Source organism: Lissotriton helveticus, chromosome 2_1 (assembly GCF_964261635.1).
Source record: "Lissotriton helveticus chromosome 2_1, aLisHel1.1, whole genome shotgun sequence".
Lineage (NCBI taxonomy): Eukaryota > Metazoa > Chordata > Amphibia > Caudata > Salamandridae > Lissotriton > Lissotriton helveticus.
The window spans coordinates 1,654,250,324-1,654,269,366 of NC_136059.1; the positions used below are offsets into that span (position 1 = coordinate 1,654,250,324).

At 41.3% G+C, this 19,043-nt stretch overlaps 1 protein-coding gene across 4 annotated transcripts in view; it reads right to left on the reverse strand.

Annotated features, from left to right (window-relative positions):
* The window catches only part of NPNT (nephronectin), a 280,509-nt gene that overhangs the window by 240,884 nt on the left and 20,582 nt on the right, over nucleotides 1-19,043 (reverse strand). For 2 of the 4 annotated variants that reach the window (XM_078676613.1, XM_078676610.1), the window contains exon 3: nucleotides 456-506. The exons of the other annotated variants lie outside the window; for them this stretch is intronic. In XM_078676613.1, the coding sequence (XP_078532739.1) occupies nucleotides 456-506 (51 nt within the window). The remainder of the gene's footprint in view (nucleotides 1-455; nucleotides 507-19,043) is intronic. 4 annotated transcript variants of the gene reach the window in all.

Genomic DNA, 19,043 nt, shown 5'->3' on the forward strand with positions numbered 1-19,043 from the left:
GACAAACACTGTTAAGATGTGCATTTTTCTTGACATAACACATTTGGAACCTGTAAGAAAGTCAATCAAGAAGCCCCAGTGGCTGCCATTCTATATTCTGCTCCAAATAGGAGGATCGGGATAAAGGTCATGCTTCAAAACTAAGGAAATATTGGTCACATAAACACTGCAAGAAAAATAATTTCAATAGCACAAACCTTTTCAACACAAGGACCAGTGCAAGAGTCAACAAGTGAGAACAGAGAATGCAAATAAAGTAACAAATAATATTAAACCACCCAATGAGGTCTATCTGTACAAGTGCACCACTTTTTATCACACATGAAATGTAATGAAGAAAACATTTGATTGCCAGGTCATTTACAGTTCTGGTTTAACCCTTATAATATCGAGACGGTGATGCCATTAAAGCCATTTTCTGACACAATGAATTCAAGAAATATTGTTCAGCTAACCTTGGGGCCAGCACCTTATGCTGGCTATTCTTTGGCTTACGACGTAGAATGCTGTAAAACAAATGTCCAAAAACAGAAATTCCACATCTTCATTTTCGTTTTTTTTCCTCATTTGAGGAGGCCAGACTTGGGTTCCTATCAACATGTTACATTCCAGTGGCCTTACACACTATTCAGTTTTCAGAGCTTTTCTGTAAGAAGAAAAACAAAGCTGGGAGATACTTTAAAAGGAGCCCATTGGCCCTTTGGTTAGGAGATTTACAGTCATCACAATTTTCTAGGTTAAAGCACTGCCGACCAGTTAAAAAAATGTCATCCTCCAAAATACACGTAGGAAGCACGGAATGCGTGCTCGAAAGACACGTTCTTGGCCATTTTTGGTCTGGTATTGCCTTGAAAATTAGTGTTTAAAGTCTGTATCAACCACTGGAATGTAAATGCTGTTTTAAAGAGACAGTATCCTTTTGGTCATAAAACAAGGGTGATTATTAACTTGTGTTTTGCAACTCAAAAAAGTTGAAAGCTAAAATTATATACGTTGTGCACGAAGGGAAAACAAAAGGTTATTGCCCACTCTGTTGCAGAAACTGGCGGCTTTTCTTGATGGGCAGTACCATCTTTTTTCTTACCATGGAATAACCCTCTCTTTCTTCTGGGACAAGTGTAAACATAACAAACACCGTGACAAAAAACCTAATTGGGGGAGCCAAAGACAGGCAACATTGTGACCATCCCCTGCATGCACTCAGCGTAAGCCCGCCGAGGTGGGTTGCAATAATGCCATGTTTCCAAGATATGTAAATGACTATCACTTACATTTAGTTTATGTACATGCATTTTATGTGGATATCATGGACATCTTTCACGGATCAGGCACTCCAAGAGTTGCTTTAAACACCATTGATCTAGTGTATGCTCTCACACAGACACACACACACATACACACACACACACACACACGTCTTCATACTTTAAGACTGCACATTCTACTGTGTAGAGAAGAAAGTGGACATACCAGCCACACCATAACACTGCTAACCATACCTGTCTTCAAACAGACATTATGCTAATTTTCCTGCATCATCAGCCCACTCGTTTGTCCTTTCTAATTATGTTTGAGAAAATCAGACCTACATTTCAATGACTGCACACATCAATGTTCACCAAAATGTAAGTAAGCCCAACCTTAACCTAAATAAACTAAGGGTAGGAATTAGGAGCATCTGCGTTTTACTTGTCTTTCACAATAGTAGAACACGATAATCTGCACCTTTGTTAAAATGAACTTGTATTTTGTTAATCACTTGTTTTTAAAGTGGGGTATTGATGTCATTATGGCAGAAATGCACAAATGCAGGGCCTGTATCCATACCAGAAATTTAGGATAATCACCTTAATTGTAAATTAACTAGATTCTGATTCATTATATCAGGTCCTGCCCATTGTTAAGGACGGAGAGGTCCACCCCTGACCATTTTTCAAAGCATGAAGAGTCTTTCAGGCGGAGCAAAGGTTATGTTCGGGTGCGGCAGCCAGGCTCTGTACATGCGCAGGCGCTTGGATGCTTGAGCCGAACTTGGCCAGGCTGAAGATTTCACTGCCCGGTGGACGTCACCTCAGCCCAGCAAAGCACTTCAGGTTCTCCCCCTCATGACGAGGGGGAGTGTACCGATAGACTAGGATGTAGACGATTCGGTTTTAAGCCCTGGAAGAGCCTCCTGTCATTGGCTGACCAATGCCAAGGTCAGTCAAGGGGAGGAAGCGGTGGATCTTCCAGCAGTCCCTTCCCCAAAGCCCCTAGGAACCATGGAGGCTTCCCTCCCACCACACACTAACATCCACAGTCCAGTAAGCTGTTTAAATTTTTGGGTAAGTGTATGTATGAATGCATGTGTATTTGTGCATGTGTGCTGTGAATGGGTGTGCTTATATGTGCTTGTGAATGGTGGGTCTATGTGTGCACACTTGCGAATGCATGGGTGTGACCGAGTGTGCATGTGGATGAGTGCAAGTATGTTTGTGTGGGCAACTTGTTCACCTGCCTCCATGCTCATGCACATTACTGTCCGCCACAGCATTGTGTGTAAATATATCTCATGGTGGATATGCAAAAATCTGGTCCTTGTGAACCTACATTGTACCTCTCTGGACTACACGAATAGTTAGTGACATTTATTTTGTGGTAAACTAGTCCTCTTACTACTAGTCGGAAGTCCAAAACAATTAATTTTTATGTCATTGTGCCTTGCTTTTTTAACACACGCAGATGGTCTTTGCTGAAAATTTAGACACATCCATCTTGCTCTAAAACCTCTCATTGTCTCAGAAATGACTGAGAAAGTGATTTTCTGATTTCATCTTAAATGAAAGAATTAATTTTTGGACATTTACAAATGTCAAAGTAAACATTGATGCATGTTTTGCAGATGGTGGCCGAAAGTTCTTTAAATCTATAAGTATTGTTAGAAATGTATTAAAAATTTGAACGAGTAAAAAATCTAAAGCACAGATTGGAAATACTTTACCAAAAGTTTTAATTAGGTAGCAAATATTTATTTGCTGCTATCTGACCCATATGCAGAAGGGATAGAGTCGCATTAGTATATGTAGGGTATCCTGATTAAGAAGAGTGCAGTCACTAATCAAAGTATGTCTAGTAGTGACATCTGAATGAGTTAATTACCAGAAAGCAGTGTTTAAAACTATTTAATGGTCAATGCTACCAGTTTTCCTTTCCTTATGGACAGCCAATGATATCATAAAGGAAACGAATGAATTAACATGCCCCCCCCCCCCCCCCCCAAGAAAATAAAGAGACTCGGAGCACTAGATATACCCCACACCCCCTTTATAGCAGCACCGGAACGTGCCAGGTAATTGGAAAGGAAAACCCATTAGGGGGTGGAGTACTCTTTTGGGAAATCTTTTGCTGTCCCCTGAACAAGGATAACTTGGTGCAGGTCGAGGAGATCCCATGTTGTTTGTCTTTGAATCCAGAAACCTTCATGAAGCTTAGTCCCTGCATAATTGTAAGTCGAGAACTATCTTCTTTGGGTCTTGGGCCATTTATGTAGCATGGACAATTTAGCCAAATAGCCGGTATTAGGGCTAGATGATTCTCACACAAATCCAGCTTTTCTCCAGAGTATCATAACTACTTAAACCTAAAGAGGGCAGTGTGAAGGCCAGAGTCCAATGTGTTCACAGGGGGCAATAATTTAGTGTGCAGTGTTTGCCACTACCCATGTTGCCAGCTCCAAGGGTGAGAAAACTGCAGAACCCAGTAGAGGGCAACTGAGAGAAACAGTTCCCTCTTCAAAGTAGCTAAAAGTCTTGGCCAGGATGTGAAAAAGTGCACCAGAATGCAAGGACTTGCCATAGGTCGTGAGGAAGCTAAGGCCATACACCTTATCTACTCTTCAAAAAAACACCACTGACCTGTTGAACAGTTTCTGTCAAGGAGGAAGAAAATCGGTGCCAATATTCAGGTACTTACATCTTTCACATTTTCAACCACCCTAAATGGGCACATCAAATAGCCTTTTATTGTAAGGCTCTATTCATAAATTCCCACTGGTTGAGTGCTAGATGTTGTCCTGCCTGGTGCATATATTAATGTCTGTTTTCCAACAGTAGTTCACTTGAGTGGATTTAACTGCGTTATGCTCTGGTTTGCAGCAGCCATCACCTATCGAAAACAGTGGGTGAGAAATACAATACCACTAACTAGAATCATTATTTCCTCCCAAAATGCTCTGCAGCAACATGCACAACACTTAGTTGGGATGTCATGGTGCTAGTCATCTACATACTTGCCAAAGAAATTCGTAGGTCTTTCTCTCCCACTACAAGGCACACAATTTCAGACCTTATTCTTTGGTACAAGAATGGTTTGCTAAATGTTTACAGTGCTCCCTGAAGGATATGGAGTTGTTACTTCTGTAACCATGACTGAAATCAAACAGTTTGTGCAAGTAACTGGTGAACTCAGTGGTTCATTTGTAAAAAAAAAAATGAAGTGTCGGGGCTCTCATCAGGAGGCAGCTTGCACCAGCTCATTTCTCCTGTTAGCGCCGCATAAAAAAAAGAACCAACTACTAACCATGAAAATGGGGAGAGGATGTGGCGTAATGCCCAGAGCTCCGACTTCTGAGCTAGGGAACTAAGTTCGAATCTTGGTATCAGCTCAACAGCCTGTGATTCTGAGCAAATCGCTTAATCTCCACGTGCCTACCATAAATGAATGTGTCGTTAGCTGGTGCTCATGAAAAGCACCAGTGTTGATGATGAAGGGCCGGTGCTGAGCACCAAAAATCACCAGCTCAAAGTAAGCACTGAGGGAACTGCAGTTTTACATTTTTACTTTCAATGTGTTCAGGGAGTTTCAGTATGTTCACAGGGCGCAAATGTGTGTAATAATTTATAGTAGTCTACGCCAGATGGAGGAACAGCATACAGGTAAGTGACTACATCATGCAACCATACTCCACAATAAAAGCACACACTGACAGAAATTCGGAAAGCTTAAAACTATGAAGTTTAGCATATTAGAGTGCCTGTCAGTGAAAAATAAAAACAGAGAATAACGCAAAGCAATCTATCGAGCACAAAAACAGAGACTTTTTTTCAACTTGTGTCATTCTGATATAGGTGGAAATAATTCTCCATCTTGTCATACACAGAGGACCGAATTCCCAGACAAATTTGAGTATTTCCCAGAATACTTAGCAAACGTGACATGGACACAGACACCTTCCATCTTAGGACGATAGTTGGCAGTGTGAATGGTAACCCATATATAGGCCATGCATACTACTGGGCAGTGCTTTGAACCATACTGTGGAGAAAATATCCTAAAATGGACTCCAAGCCGAAAGGTTTAAACATGAGGGTTTCTAGAGAGAAAAAGATATATGATAAATTGAGCAGGATTCTCTGGGATTCGAAGCCGCATTCACATGCGCAAATATAATCTTTGCATGTATGTACAATTATTTCATGCGGTTATGTGCATTAATTAGTGAGCATTGGCATCACAGCACAAGCCTAGTATCACACAAATTCAGGCACAATTTAAAGCAACATTTGAGAGCCATTTGGGAGACATTTTGTGTTCTGGTGGAAGAAAACAGATTGCATTTTGGGAAACACCTATGCGGACAGAAATACATCTGCATGTAAGAAGTAACATGCATAAATTGAGCAGTCTGGAACTTAAAAAATGTATTTGAATACAGTACTCGAATGACAAGTGCAGGCTTCAGTGTGAGGTTCCCCAAGGTGTGTGGTCTTGACCATTCTTCCTTTGCACCCTTTGGAAGTGTAGGTAGAAGCCTACGTGGTCTTGCAAACCATGGCCCCAAATGCCAGTACTACTAAACAGGAAGGAGAAGCGTTTTGGGCCAGAGAGTGAGGCAGGCATGTACTCCTTCTGGAAGTGCTATATGCCATGGGTTTGTAACCGACACCAAAAAGAAACAGAAGTTATCTGCTTGTAAGTCCTGTGTTCTCTGTGCCTCTGCCCACCTCCTTTCATGTTTCTGAAGTGGCCTTACCCTGTTGAAAGAAAAGGCAGGATGGTTGCCAAAAGAACCAATGGAAAGCCCAGGATCATACATAGCCCTATCACAAGCCAAGTCCCTGTCACGCTACAATCGTGCTTGGCCTTCGTTTCTTCAGTTCTTTTTCGCCGTCTCTACCCTGGTAGTATGCACAGTAGACTCATGCCAATGACTGGCAAGAGGGATGTAAAAGAAAGAGGTTGATGGGTATAGAGTAACTTACTCTTAGTTCCTCGCCACTTTTTCACACTGTAGGAATATTCACAAGAGCTAAACACCGAGCAGACAGCTGCAATCAAGATGCCAATTAGGATCAGGAAACAAGCTCCCAAGCATGGCTTCACCATACAGAGACATGGCAATAAGTCTAAAATCTAATGAGTAGAGATTACAAGTAGGTATGAGGCAACACCCAAATGCCTGGTTTGCAGATTACATCAAGAGGAATGTCTTCAGAAGACTGATGCGGATTTCTACCTGGCAACATAAACATGCATATATTGCCAACTAAGAAAATGATCCCAACTAAAACTCCAATATGTAGGATATTATCCAGTAGGCAATGGAAACCTTTGAGAACCTCTTGACTATGCTGATGAAAGATATGTTAAAATGATTACATTATGAATGAATTACCTGAAGAAATGTAACATAATAATTGCATTATTGGTAACGCAAGTCTAAAGGAAACCAAAATCTATTAGTAGCTAAACTGCAAGGGGCATTTTTTATGTATGTGGTATGTTAAACACACTCTCAGGAGATGACCACTTCTCAGAAGAAACCGTTCAGATTTAACAACACATTTGGGGGAAATTAAAATGTCCACAAACATAAACATATGAAATAATATCGGGCAGGGATATTGGGAAGACAACATGAGCTAACCTAGTCCTTGATGTGGTAGGAGGCAGGTATGAAAGCGGGCACCAGGGACACTAAGCAGAAAGATTTCCCTCATCGACCAAAGTAATTCTGCTTTGTGTTTTTTCATTCCCCTCTTTTCCTGACCTATGTTATTTTCTGAGGGGTTCCCATTACTCTGCTATTGGCACCAGGGACACTGCCAGACACCATTTCCAAAGTTATTAGGTTAATTGTAGGGCTGATTTTGCTTGCACTAAAAACTTATATCTGGCTCAAGCTCTAAAGGTTACCTACCAAAGCGAATAAAATTCCTTCAGTGCAAAAAATGTGTTCTGTTGCAGCATAAACTTTTATAACATGGCCTAGTCTTACTTGAAAACTGATTGGCCAAAATCAATACATTAGGGATATGTTTTTTGGTAGAAGAAATTGATTCTGCCAAGTTGGACAACAGTCACAATAAAGACACCTTCCAATAATCAAAACTAAATAGTTTAGACATCTCCAACAAGAATAAACTCAAATTCTCTTTGGAATATTATTTGATAAAGATGCCATCATTTTCCTTGATTCTTAAATTTCTGTTTTCAGTTAAGGCAAATGAACTTTTTTTCTGTAACAGAGTGGGGGTGTACTTTCAAGGAATTAACATATGTACAATTACGTAACATAAAGAAACATCACATATAGTATAGCTAACCATATCAAATGAACTTCACGGCACAGTAGAACACATTTTAACTACTACCGAATACGAAACAGGAAAAAACTCTTCTTTTCTTAATCAATGGTGACTTGGTAATGCTTGTGCTGCTGGTCTTAGAGGGGTGCTATGAATACAAGATGGTTTTTACAAGAAAACACCATGCTGTTTCCATGGATTTCGATTCATATGGTTTACAGTTTATTGACTAAAAGGTACTTACATACCGTTTGAAGTTAAAATAATTGTAATGTGTTTGATAAAGCTACATTTAAATAAAAACTTGCAGTTGTATGGTACAATGCAGGGGAACTTTCCCATAAGCCTTCGAGTCTGCTGAAATTGTATGATTATACCTAGAGAATAGGTGCATCGGGGCTCCCCTAACCGCTGCAGACTCCGGATAAACTTTAGTTGTGTTTAAAGAGACCAGCAAGAGACCAGCAATCTTTTTATAGTGTCTCAAAGGAAGAGATGTTAGACTAGATATTTAGCTGGAGAAGTTTGTGTCAGGATATCCTAGGTCTTTCTTAAGGCTCTCCGCCACACTTCAAGGGTCTGAGGTGCGCATCCAAAACACCTTTGATAAATGTGGTAGTGTATGGTCTAAGGCACAGCACTAAAGAATTGTGCTATGTGTATCTTATTGATACTGATGATGGTTGTAAACACAGGAGCGGTACCTTTTTTTTCCCACTCTACATTCTTGCTTAAGAAACTAGAGCATCCTTCACTTAGGTTGTTGGTGCCATCACTTTGCCATTCCGGGGGGGGAAATAATTATGTGAGGAAGTATTGGAAGTCAGTTGTAGCACTGGTGAGGGCATCAGGAGTGGTGCATAGGTCTCACGCCACTATTGCTAGCTGCCATCTTGGGCCATCTTGGGCTGAGATGGGACCCGAAACAAACTACAGAACCAAGTTAGTCTCAGAGACTCATTGGGGTTAGGGTAAATGTGCACTTCAGGAATACTTCCAGTGTAAGACCCTTCCTGCATCTTGAGTCAAGAGAAGAGCACCCACAGCCAACATAGACTACCTTCTGGCTCAGAGGTTCCTTTCCCAGTCTGGTCTATGAGGAAAGATGATATCGCCAGAGATTACAGCCCTTAAACACACATGTACTCACTCACCTTTTCTGGTTCAAATCCTCAATGCACCAAGCAGCACAAGCCTGCTGAAGCCTCAGCCATGTCTGAAAGTGAGGGACATGTATAGTGGATATAATGGGACTAGAAACTGAGCACGTGAGACCCATTTTTCTGAATCTGAGACATTCGGGAACTGTATTACATGACGACTGTCTTGGGTGGCATAAAAAAACCCTCTAATATTGGACACTATGCAACAAGGTAAAAACAAACCTGCCGATAAGGAAAGTGATAGTAAAAATAGCACTAAATGCTTTTTATTTCTTCGGCAGCAGAAGAGATGTTAGAAAGATACCAAGCTTATGAGGGGAGGCATGTGACCTTGGCACGAAGCTCAGCATGCCCACCTGCCTCTACTTGCTGATATGACAAGTGCTTCAGTACCATAGCTTACACGGTGAAGGTGTCCCCGGCATATGAAGGAAATGGAGCTGAGTTCATGAGGGTAACATGCAAAATCAGCAATCCTATCAGCAATCCTAGGTAGCAAAATTTGGACTGTCCCAGCTACACACCTACTACTGTGACCTAAGGATTTGTGCCTTCATGGGAAGAGCACACACAAACACTGCACAAAGTTGCAAGGACATAGCTCGCTTCCACTCATGGAAATACATTTGAATGGAGCAAAATACTCTTAAGGATACTGTTTCTTTAACACCCGGTTGGCTCTCATATTTCTGATGTGACCGTAAGAACAAATACATGCAACAACAAAATCAAAAGTCCTCAGTAAATGATTTTTTGCACAAAAATATTTGCAAAGGAGCCCATTTATACTTCATACTGGAAGTCACAAACAGAAAGTGCTCCACTTTACGATGTATATTATAAAGTTGTCAAAATCAAGAAGCAGTGGGATTTTTATACAGTGCTGCTTAATTAAATATAAGAGATGTCCAAATTGGAAGAACAGTGCTAAAATTTAGCAGTGTGGAACTGACTAATGTCACATTTTCAGCAGACTGCCCACTTTATAAGCATTGCAACTGCCAGGGCTGTGCACATTCCTTTATTGGCACAGACTGGTTAATTTGGGCATTTTAAGGGATTAGAGGCAGGACACCTCCCCTTTGAAACATAGAGGTCCACGAAGTTCTGCCACTCGTGGTCCAAGTGAAAGCCGTGCAAGGCTCAAAGGAAAGATTTACCACAAGCAATGTTTGTGTGCCATTTACTTCAAGACCCAGTCACATACATTAAAACAGTTCATGACATGTGGATTACATTCACTTAATTAGGTTAGTACAGGTTTCAGGCAGGAGCAGAAGCGTACTACACTGTGGTGTGAGGAAGCATTACCAAAAGCAGCAGTGGCGGAAGCGCACAGCTAAGCGTCTATGTTAAACGTGCCCCAATAGTGCTAAAGCGTGTTACATTACAATGAACAGCCCTTACTAAAATCACCTGCGCTTAGCTGCAATTGGGTGTAATGTGATGGCACTGTGAGGTAAATGTCCTTTCCCACCTGTCACCCTTCTTATGCTTTCATGTCCTTCCTCCTAGAATTCCCTTACCCCTGACCAGTAGAGCTTCTGATGAGACATTCAGATGATCATTTTTTAGCTGGAATGGTTGGTGATCACACTTCTTGGCCAATAGGCCTGCGTGTCTCGCAAGTTGAAGAACCAAAGTAGGACCATAGCTGAGGACTAGAAGGTCCAGCCAACATGAACACTCCCCTGCCTACTATTGACTGTCACTACACACTTCCAATATTAACTAATTTGCCCCTTCTTTTTATCAATAATAGTACGGCGTCTCTGGTCACCATTTACAGCTGACAATGTTTGCTGGTTCTACTCATCCTCAGCACCGAACAGAAATTACACAGTGAATATGCAAAGTGTGTTTGTAAATCAGTTCTAATAACTCTTGGGAGCCCTTCAGCACCCAACCACATCCTAAATCAAACATTCGGCCATCAGTTTGTAACACTACCAGTGGTAAAGGTTGGAATGTTAAATATGTGTGACCAAAAGTGGACAGGGCTGCAGTATATAAAGGTGACTAATTGAAAACTACCCTCATGCACTAGAAGGATTGTCCGAACACTAGTCACAGGTGCTTCAATGCCCACTTCACGGCACACTACAATCTTACAGTTGTATTTTATTAGTGAAAAGTACTTGCGGTTCCCATGGAAACCAGTCTCGCATTCATAGAAAGTGATAATGGACAGGCCACTCAATCTATCTGCCTCCCTTACTACTCCAGTACACTTCTTAGGCTCAAATAATACCCAAGTCTTTCCTCTGCTCTCAGTGAAGTTGAAAGTCAAGGATATTTGGCAATTATGCTCCCCATAACATTTACACGTATTCTTTTTTTTCCACACTCAACCTCTTGTTTTGCCCACAGTTGCAGCGAATCTTGCTATATTTTGCTGCTCTCCACCAATTCCCAGATGCTGGCTATCTTCTCCACTCTCCCCTAGTGCACTAGGGGAAAAGCAAGCGTGCGTAATGTTTTACAAAAGTGATATAGGTTTGCCTACCAGCAGCCACCCACTCTAGGAGACTAGGAAGGCAGCACTTTGCATGAGAGCTCCTTAGCGGGGTTTGAACATTTTAATTTAGGCAGGTCAAATCCATTTAAAATAGCCATGCTGCTATGCTACAAAAACACATTTGCTTACGAACAATTTCTTTTCTAATATACTTGTCATCTATTTTCTATATTTGATGTCAAATCAGTAGAAAAATATAGTAATATCTATATAACAATTGGATGTGAAAATAGCGTGCATGTTCCCATCACATATAAAGAAGATAACAAATTACAAACCAGGATTTCAATTATAAGATAATCTAAGATTTCTATTCCTCTACCACTTTTGCACCCATTAAATGCACCTGGGATAAGGTTTCAGTGCACACAATTTATTTAGTAAGTCAGGTACTACTTTTAGCTTCAATAAAGCAGCCAAGAGCATCCCTCAAACAGACGTAGGCAAAAAAAATAGGGAAAACCTACAAGAAAGGTAGATCACATCGGAACATAATAGTATCCAAAATCCCTGAACTCATTGGTCTTATAAAGGATCCCCACATTCTTATCTTCCTTGATTTATAAAACTATAGGTCTCCGTTTAATTTTTGTCAGGTAATTAAAGCGCCTTTTTGCCCCAACAAGTTAGAGCCCTGCATTAAAATATCTGCCTTAAAATAATAAACAAACATCTGTAGTGTGCACAAGCACTGCTACCGCTCAAAGGGTAGTTTGGCTTATTGTTGTTGCGCTAATTGTTCATTGAGCCACTGAAAAACGACTAATTACTAACTACCTTGGTGTGGTTCAGACAGTCCATGGAAGTCTGTTATCTTACATTTAGCACCACTTGTAGCTCAAACAGTAGAACTTTCTGAAAGAAGGTAGTGGAACAACAGATCTTTCCTTATCCTTCATTACTGTATTCGGACAGCCCTCATCCACTAACTACAGTGATGTGGAAACCTTCTTAAACCTGTAATATTGACAGAATAGAACCAAAAAGTGAGTATGCTGAATGTTATTTAAAGAAAAGACTTGAAAATATGATCTCGCGTGAATGACTGAGCTCGACCAGTGTGAAATGTGAGAGCAATTTCCACCGATCTCATGCTGCGCAGGAAACATTGTGCTTAAGGACACAGACAAGTAATATGAGGTGGTAAGATCTCGTTGCTTTTGATGTTTTTAACTCAGACAGCCTGTACCAAGTTTAATTTAAACGTTTCAAAACATTTTGTGAACCTGTATGGTCGGACCTTGACCCATGCCTGTGTTCTTCAGATGGGCACCGATCTTAACGGTGGATACTTGTCCTGTAACAGCAGCTCCTTATCAGCCTTCACACCAAGGTCTTTACAACACTGTGCGAGGTTTCTCTTAACTACAGGCACACAAGAGGACAAATGTGGCCATTTCCTGGTGTATTTGCATGGAAGAAGTGTGTGGGCGAGGGAAATGAGGATCAGAAATAATTTCTGACAGACAAGGTCCCTGCTTGTTTTGTACCATCACTGAACAAACTGTTAGATGTCTAGCGTAAAATCAGGATGCTAACAGGTAAGTTGTAAATAAAAGAATATAATCTATTGTACAGCAAAACCCTGCCGTATTTTAGCACTTGCCTGCCTCAAAAGAATGTGAATTAGCTGCACGCTTTAGTTGGAATGAGATGAAGCAGGTGCAGAGATCTAATACATGCTTTCAACGCTCTAGAAGGTCGCCTGCCAAGCTTTCAAGTGCTCGAAAGTATCCTAAGGTGTACATTAACATAAGGTTTGTAAATAGCACACTCACGGACTGCCTTCAAGTGTCAGCGGATAGTCCTCTTATGACAATCATCTTTCATCAAAAGACGTTTCCAAATTCCTACCCTCACAGACAACTGCTGTCAGAATTCATAACGCTTGGCCACCATAACCACCCGCCTCACACCAAGCCCAGTCACCCAGGAGGAGTGAAAAAGCACAGTGTTTCCCAAACAGCCTCATTGGGACAGTACCCACAAGTATAGCTACGCCTACAGCAATGCAACCTCAAAAGCCTTACGCATGTCAGTCTCCCAATACAGCTGCAAGTAGTATCCCTAATAACCCGCCGTCAAATTCAGCCCTCTTCAGAGCAGTCTTTCAATGGCGCAGTTCTTCCAAAGACAAGTTCTCCACTCCAGGTTCCCTTCCATCTAACTCCCACAGTAAAATCTCCCAAACACACTTCTTTACTTCTCACCTACATTTCTTCAAGTTCTATTAGGTATAAAGGGCAACACATCTGGCACCAGAATACAACAACCAACCTACATCAACAAGCATGGTCTTTCTACCCCAGTCAATCATATGTTTTTTTTCGTCAACTGGAAAAGACATGCAGGACATTTGTGCCCTCTTTATATGCACACCTCCAAGCAAAACTCCTCTTTACACAATACAATACAATACAGCAGAATGCACACAATCAGTGCAGGCATTAGGTTTCTAAATTGATTTTTCTTGAAGAATTCACACTATAAAAAAAACAGCACTACCTAGAATGAGCAAAACATGTTGTTTTTCTAAGCCTTTGTCATCGACCTATTTATTGCTGTCTAATTCAATGACTGCAAAATAGAGTTTTTCTGCAGGCAGATGGTCTTTGCACTCTGCATTTCCTGAGGTTTCAGTTCCATTGGCACTCAGCGGACTGGCTCTGATCACCCAAAACTGGAAGGAACGCCCCCTTTCATTCAACCAAGAATGTATGATACATCACTGCACATGCAATATGTGGATACCCACCACACACACACCCTTTATAAAGTGATCAAAGATGAATATGACATAGTAGAACAAAGATGCCATGGGATTAATTAATTTAGCACCTTTTAATTTCTCTTCTTAATTCTAGCAATAATGCTTCTGTAGGATAAATTCTGACTATATTTTAAAACTGGAGACTTTTAAATTGTCGTAATTTACTTTTAATAGGAATCTCAGTTCAGCTCTTAATGCGTCTCATTGCACAGTAGCACTTTTACAATCCTGGACGCCAGCACATTAGAAGCTCTTTCTAAAGAACCCGACACCTAGAATAAGCTTCGAATTGGATGTAGAACACAGTCTGCAATTCGTCAACTACGAACAATATGTAAAAAGCATAGAATATAAATCTCCCGAGCAATATTTACACTTTCAGCTAGAACACAGAGTATGGCGCTGTATCCTCTTATTGCGGAAGGGGATTCTTCCATTTAAAGTGTATACATCCAGATGGAATAACCTAGAGAACATGCCAGGTACTTGTGATTTAGGTAAAGGAGGAGTACAAGATCTACCTCATGTTTTGTCAGTTTGCCCAAATCCGACCCTGGTTTATAAATTCCATTTGATTCAGATTCAAGGCCTCCTCTGTTCAGGGCTTAATTATGTTATGCAAGTCGCCTCCTGATGAATTTGTCTGTCATAAGTTGTTTACATTTTTAAAGAGTTTTTTTAAGTTATTTTAAAATATATAATAATTGTTTTAAATGCATGTATTTTATATTTGTTGACCTCAGTAGAGGTCTAAATCAAATGTACCTTGAATCCTATTGCCCTGAGGAGACCCACTGGCATATGCTTAATGGGTTGAAACAGTGACATGGGTACACGGAGATTGTATTTGAAACCAGGGAGATTAAAGCTCATTAAGACCACACTGAATCTTGGTGCACTCTTTTTTAATTTACGATGCAGCTCAGGCCCTCAGTACAGCAATCTGTGTGATTTTAACTCCTTCACATTTCACAGAGCACTGCGCCATCTGCACTTTTTATGTTTTGCTATACTAGTGTTAAAGGAAAATATGCACATATGATGGATGGATGTTTCACGTATACAATTTGGTTTCCACTGTTACTTTGTTCAAACTGTATTCACTTTATTATCTGCAGGAAATCAGAAGTGAAATTCAAAAGGTTCTAAATTAATTAATCCATGGGACCTCTTGTTGTTCTATTTCATGAGTTACCGGTCTTCCTATTCGATATAAGGGTAAGTACTGTCAGGTTCTAACCGTCAAGGAAAAATATGGCACCACAAAAAGAATCCATCCTTGCCTGCGCGTACCTTGAAGCAAAAAGTCATGTGGGGTGGGGAAGAGGAGAAAATCTATCAAGAGAGTTTTTCAGGGCTAATTATTATGTTCTCTTCAGGGGGAGACCTAAGCCTGGCAGTTTGGGACAGACTTTTTCCTATTGGAGCAGAACCAAGTGTGCTTTGTATATGGTTGTCCCCACTTTAAGGTACCCATTCAGAGTGGCATAGAGGGCAAAAATATGGATTGGAATGTGGGCCTAGAAATTGCCAGTAGCTGAGATTAATTCAAGCATTCCACCAATCTCTTTTTTGTTGTTCTCGGTGAGAGGTCCTAAATGTGATACATATGTCTAGATTGGAGTCTCTTGCTCACAGTGCTACTGGACTCAAGCTGCATCTTACGAATAAGGCCCCAACGGTGCCTGATCTAGAGGAGGCTTGGTTGGCTAGAAAATGAGGAGGCACTAAATGAATGCAAAGAAGAGGGATAACTACAGAAGAGATCAATTCATAGTAGGAAGGCCTTAATAGCATAAATAAATGTGCATGTGTTACAGAGAGGGGTTAATGATATTTTGGGGAGCAAAGCAATTGAGAGGGTAGAGGAAGGGCTGACCCAATTAGGGTATGTGTACGTTCAATGGTGAAGTCATTACAAAGTTAGTAGGTTAGGAAAATGTTGAGAATCTGTAAAAAGTGTGAACATGAGGTCCTGGACCATTGTGGACATGGTGGCAAATCAATTTACAGTGCAGGGCCATGTACGAGAGACATGCAGACTCCAGAAGGCCCACTGTGAGGAAAAACGAGGAGGGAATAAACAGGTAGCAGAAGGTAGAAGATTTGGAAAAACTGATGCGTGATTAGGAAATTATTTTATTATTTTTCTTGTCAGGGTAGCAAGTCTTCTGCAGAGGAGAATCGCTATGCAGGCACTCATTTCTTGCACGGTGGAGTGGACCAGGGTTAAAGCCAAGACAACAAAAGTGAAGCCAAAAAGTGCAAGGTGTAAGGTCTTTCGATTAAACTGAACAATTCCTCCTGCGGCGAGTCACAGGAAGCCGGTAGGTAGAAAATAATTTGTAGCTAAAACTGTGCTAGGGTAGCAAAAGAATGAGTACGGAATGTCCTCCCCAGAGAACGGTAATCTCCTCATACATCTATAGCACACTTTCCAAAGCGTTTAATCATGGGATCTGCAGTTACACTCCACCTCTTATCCTCTTGTTACAGGCAGAGACAGTGGTTGCCCGTATGCAGAATTATATAAATAGTGTATAATCTTAAAGAAAATCCCAATGGATAGCATTATTAAGCAAGTGCTTTTCACACATATTTTATTATATCATATTGGGGCCTTAAACTATGTTCGATAAAATATTTCTGACATGCCGTCTCATATACGGGACTATCCCAGTTGAGTCTGGTGCAAAGCAGGAGATCTAAATAACAGCGTAACCGGAGATGGAACGCAAGACAATGGGGACAGGGTCAAAGTGAGGTTGTCTATACAGAGCCCTGGAAGGTCTTAGAGGGAGGTATACCCCGCGTCTTGAGTTAAGGTTACAGAAAGACAAAATAGGTGTTCAGGCAGATGAAGTCGCCACATCACAGTGCTGTGAAATTGTTAGCAACTTCCACCTCATTCGACTGTGTTCCTAGATTGAAACCTAATGGAGAAACAAACAGTGAGAACTTATCTCATAGCACCTCAATGACATGGCAGCCAAAAAGTGACTAGGAAAGGAAAATAAGTATTCACCCGAGAAAACCTTAAACGCCATCTGCTGACAATACTGCACAATTCAGAGGTATTTGCTGCTGCCCCCACTGAAGGCTTAGTGCTGCTTGGCAGAGCACTTCCAAAGGATGTAAAAGTAATGGGCCGTGTTAGAGACTTTGAGGTGTTCTGATTCATGGGGTTACCGCAGGAGCACAGGGTTTCACCTCCCCTATATTCAGTTACAAAGTCAAACTTGTTGGCACTAAATTTACTTCAAGCATGATGGAAACCGGTTTGGGGAGATTAGGATGCCCCCGGGCAGCAAGCGTAGCCGCTCCTGCATTCCCAATGGCAAGTCTACGGCATCGTAGGAGCTCTGCTTGGTATACAGTAATCTTATTGGACTCAAGGGGGGGTGGAAGCTAGAGGGGCCGTGCACCTACAGGTTCTGCATTTTTCACCCACTGGCCATTTTCTAGGCTGTGAAGCATGTCCACTACAGCTGCATGCATGCTTTTGCCATCTTGATCTGCCGTTCCTTTAAAAATGTGTCTGCACTTTAGACAAAAAGCTGTGCATTCAGGGGAATTAAAGGCATGGTGCTTTCAGGCTTGCCTTAGAAGCGTAGCATATGTACAAACGATTCAGAATTTAGCTGTGAAATTCATGCTGGTAAAGTCACCAGGTAAATCATTTCAGCATTTGTCCAGCACAGGCACTTGTTGCCACAGCCTTCCCACACAGATTTATAATCTATGTCCACATATATATGATGGGTAAATGTCCAAAATAATGTGATAACATGTCTATCCAACAACTACCTTAAGTGCCTGGATCTGCAATCAGACTTTTCTTGTGGTGTAATGTTTCCAATTTTGTAGCCACCTGATACAATGTGATCCTTTTATAGATAAGCAGCTGGCTGTCCTGCTCATCTCTGGAGAGGAAATGAAGACTCTTGAGTTGTGTTGTGCCCAGAAAGGATCTGATTTGTAGTGTGAATTCTACAAATATTATAGTCATGAAAAATCTATTCCAGAAGGAGAACATGATAAAAACCAAAGCCATGGCAAGAAAGTGTTATTTATTTTCATTTTTCTATAGCGCAGTTTCACCTAAAAGGCATTAGTGCACTTTAGTTACAGTAACGAATGCTTACAAGAATAAAATAACTCTGGGTTTCTCAAGTAGAAGGGCTGATAATAGCAAATGCACTTCTGGGATGGTAAAAGGCAATGCGACATCAGGTGAATAAGAGTAGTTCGCTGAAATAAAGTCGGAACAAAGCAATAGGATCTGGTTGTGTCCAGAGAAGAGGTAGAAGGAATCTCTATAAACTGGTTGCGGTGCCAGTGAAGGATCGTTTTAATGCACAAGATGCTTTTAGTTTTAGGTTTCCAGCGGAAGAGTGCCTTTGCTCTTTAGTCCCCTCAGTGAGCAGTGTTGCCTTGGTGGTTCCCTAAATGCAGAGCCTTGTAGGTCAGACAGCAGATTTTAAGTTTTATTCTGGTCTGTATTTGGAGCTAATATTGTGTGTTTAACATGCACGCCTACAAAGCCCTCCACAGCACGGGACCAGAATATCCAAACAACTGCCTGACTTTCCACCAGCCCACCAGAGACCTGTGGTCGGCCTCCCTGTCCCTCGCCACCGTCTCCTGCCTCCATCGTACTTGAGCCAGAGGACGCTCCTTCTCCCACTTTGCTGTCAAGGCATGGAACGACCTCCCCATCCACCTACAAACCTCCACCTCCCTCGCCGAATTCAGAGTGGCCTCAAGACCTGCTTGTTCGAGTTAGCCCCTCCAACGCAGCACCTGGATAACCATCAGGGTGATTAGCGTGCTCAACGAATACTGATTGATTGAGATGTGGTCGAATTTCCCTTTTGTAAACATGAATTTGGAGAAAGTTGCCAATAGTAGAAGAGTGACAGAAGTGGTGTAGATGGTGGAAATAGCAGCTGGAGAATCCAGATTGAGTCATAGACCATTTCTTGAGTTTCTATTGTGACCAAGAACCTCTGTGTAGGGCCCAGTGA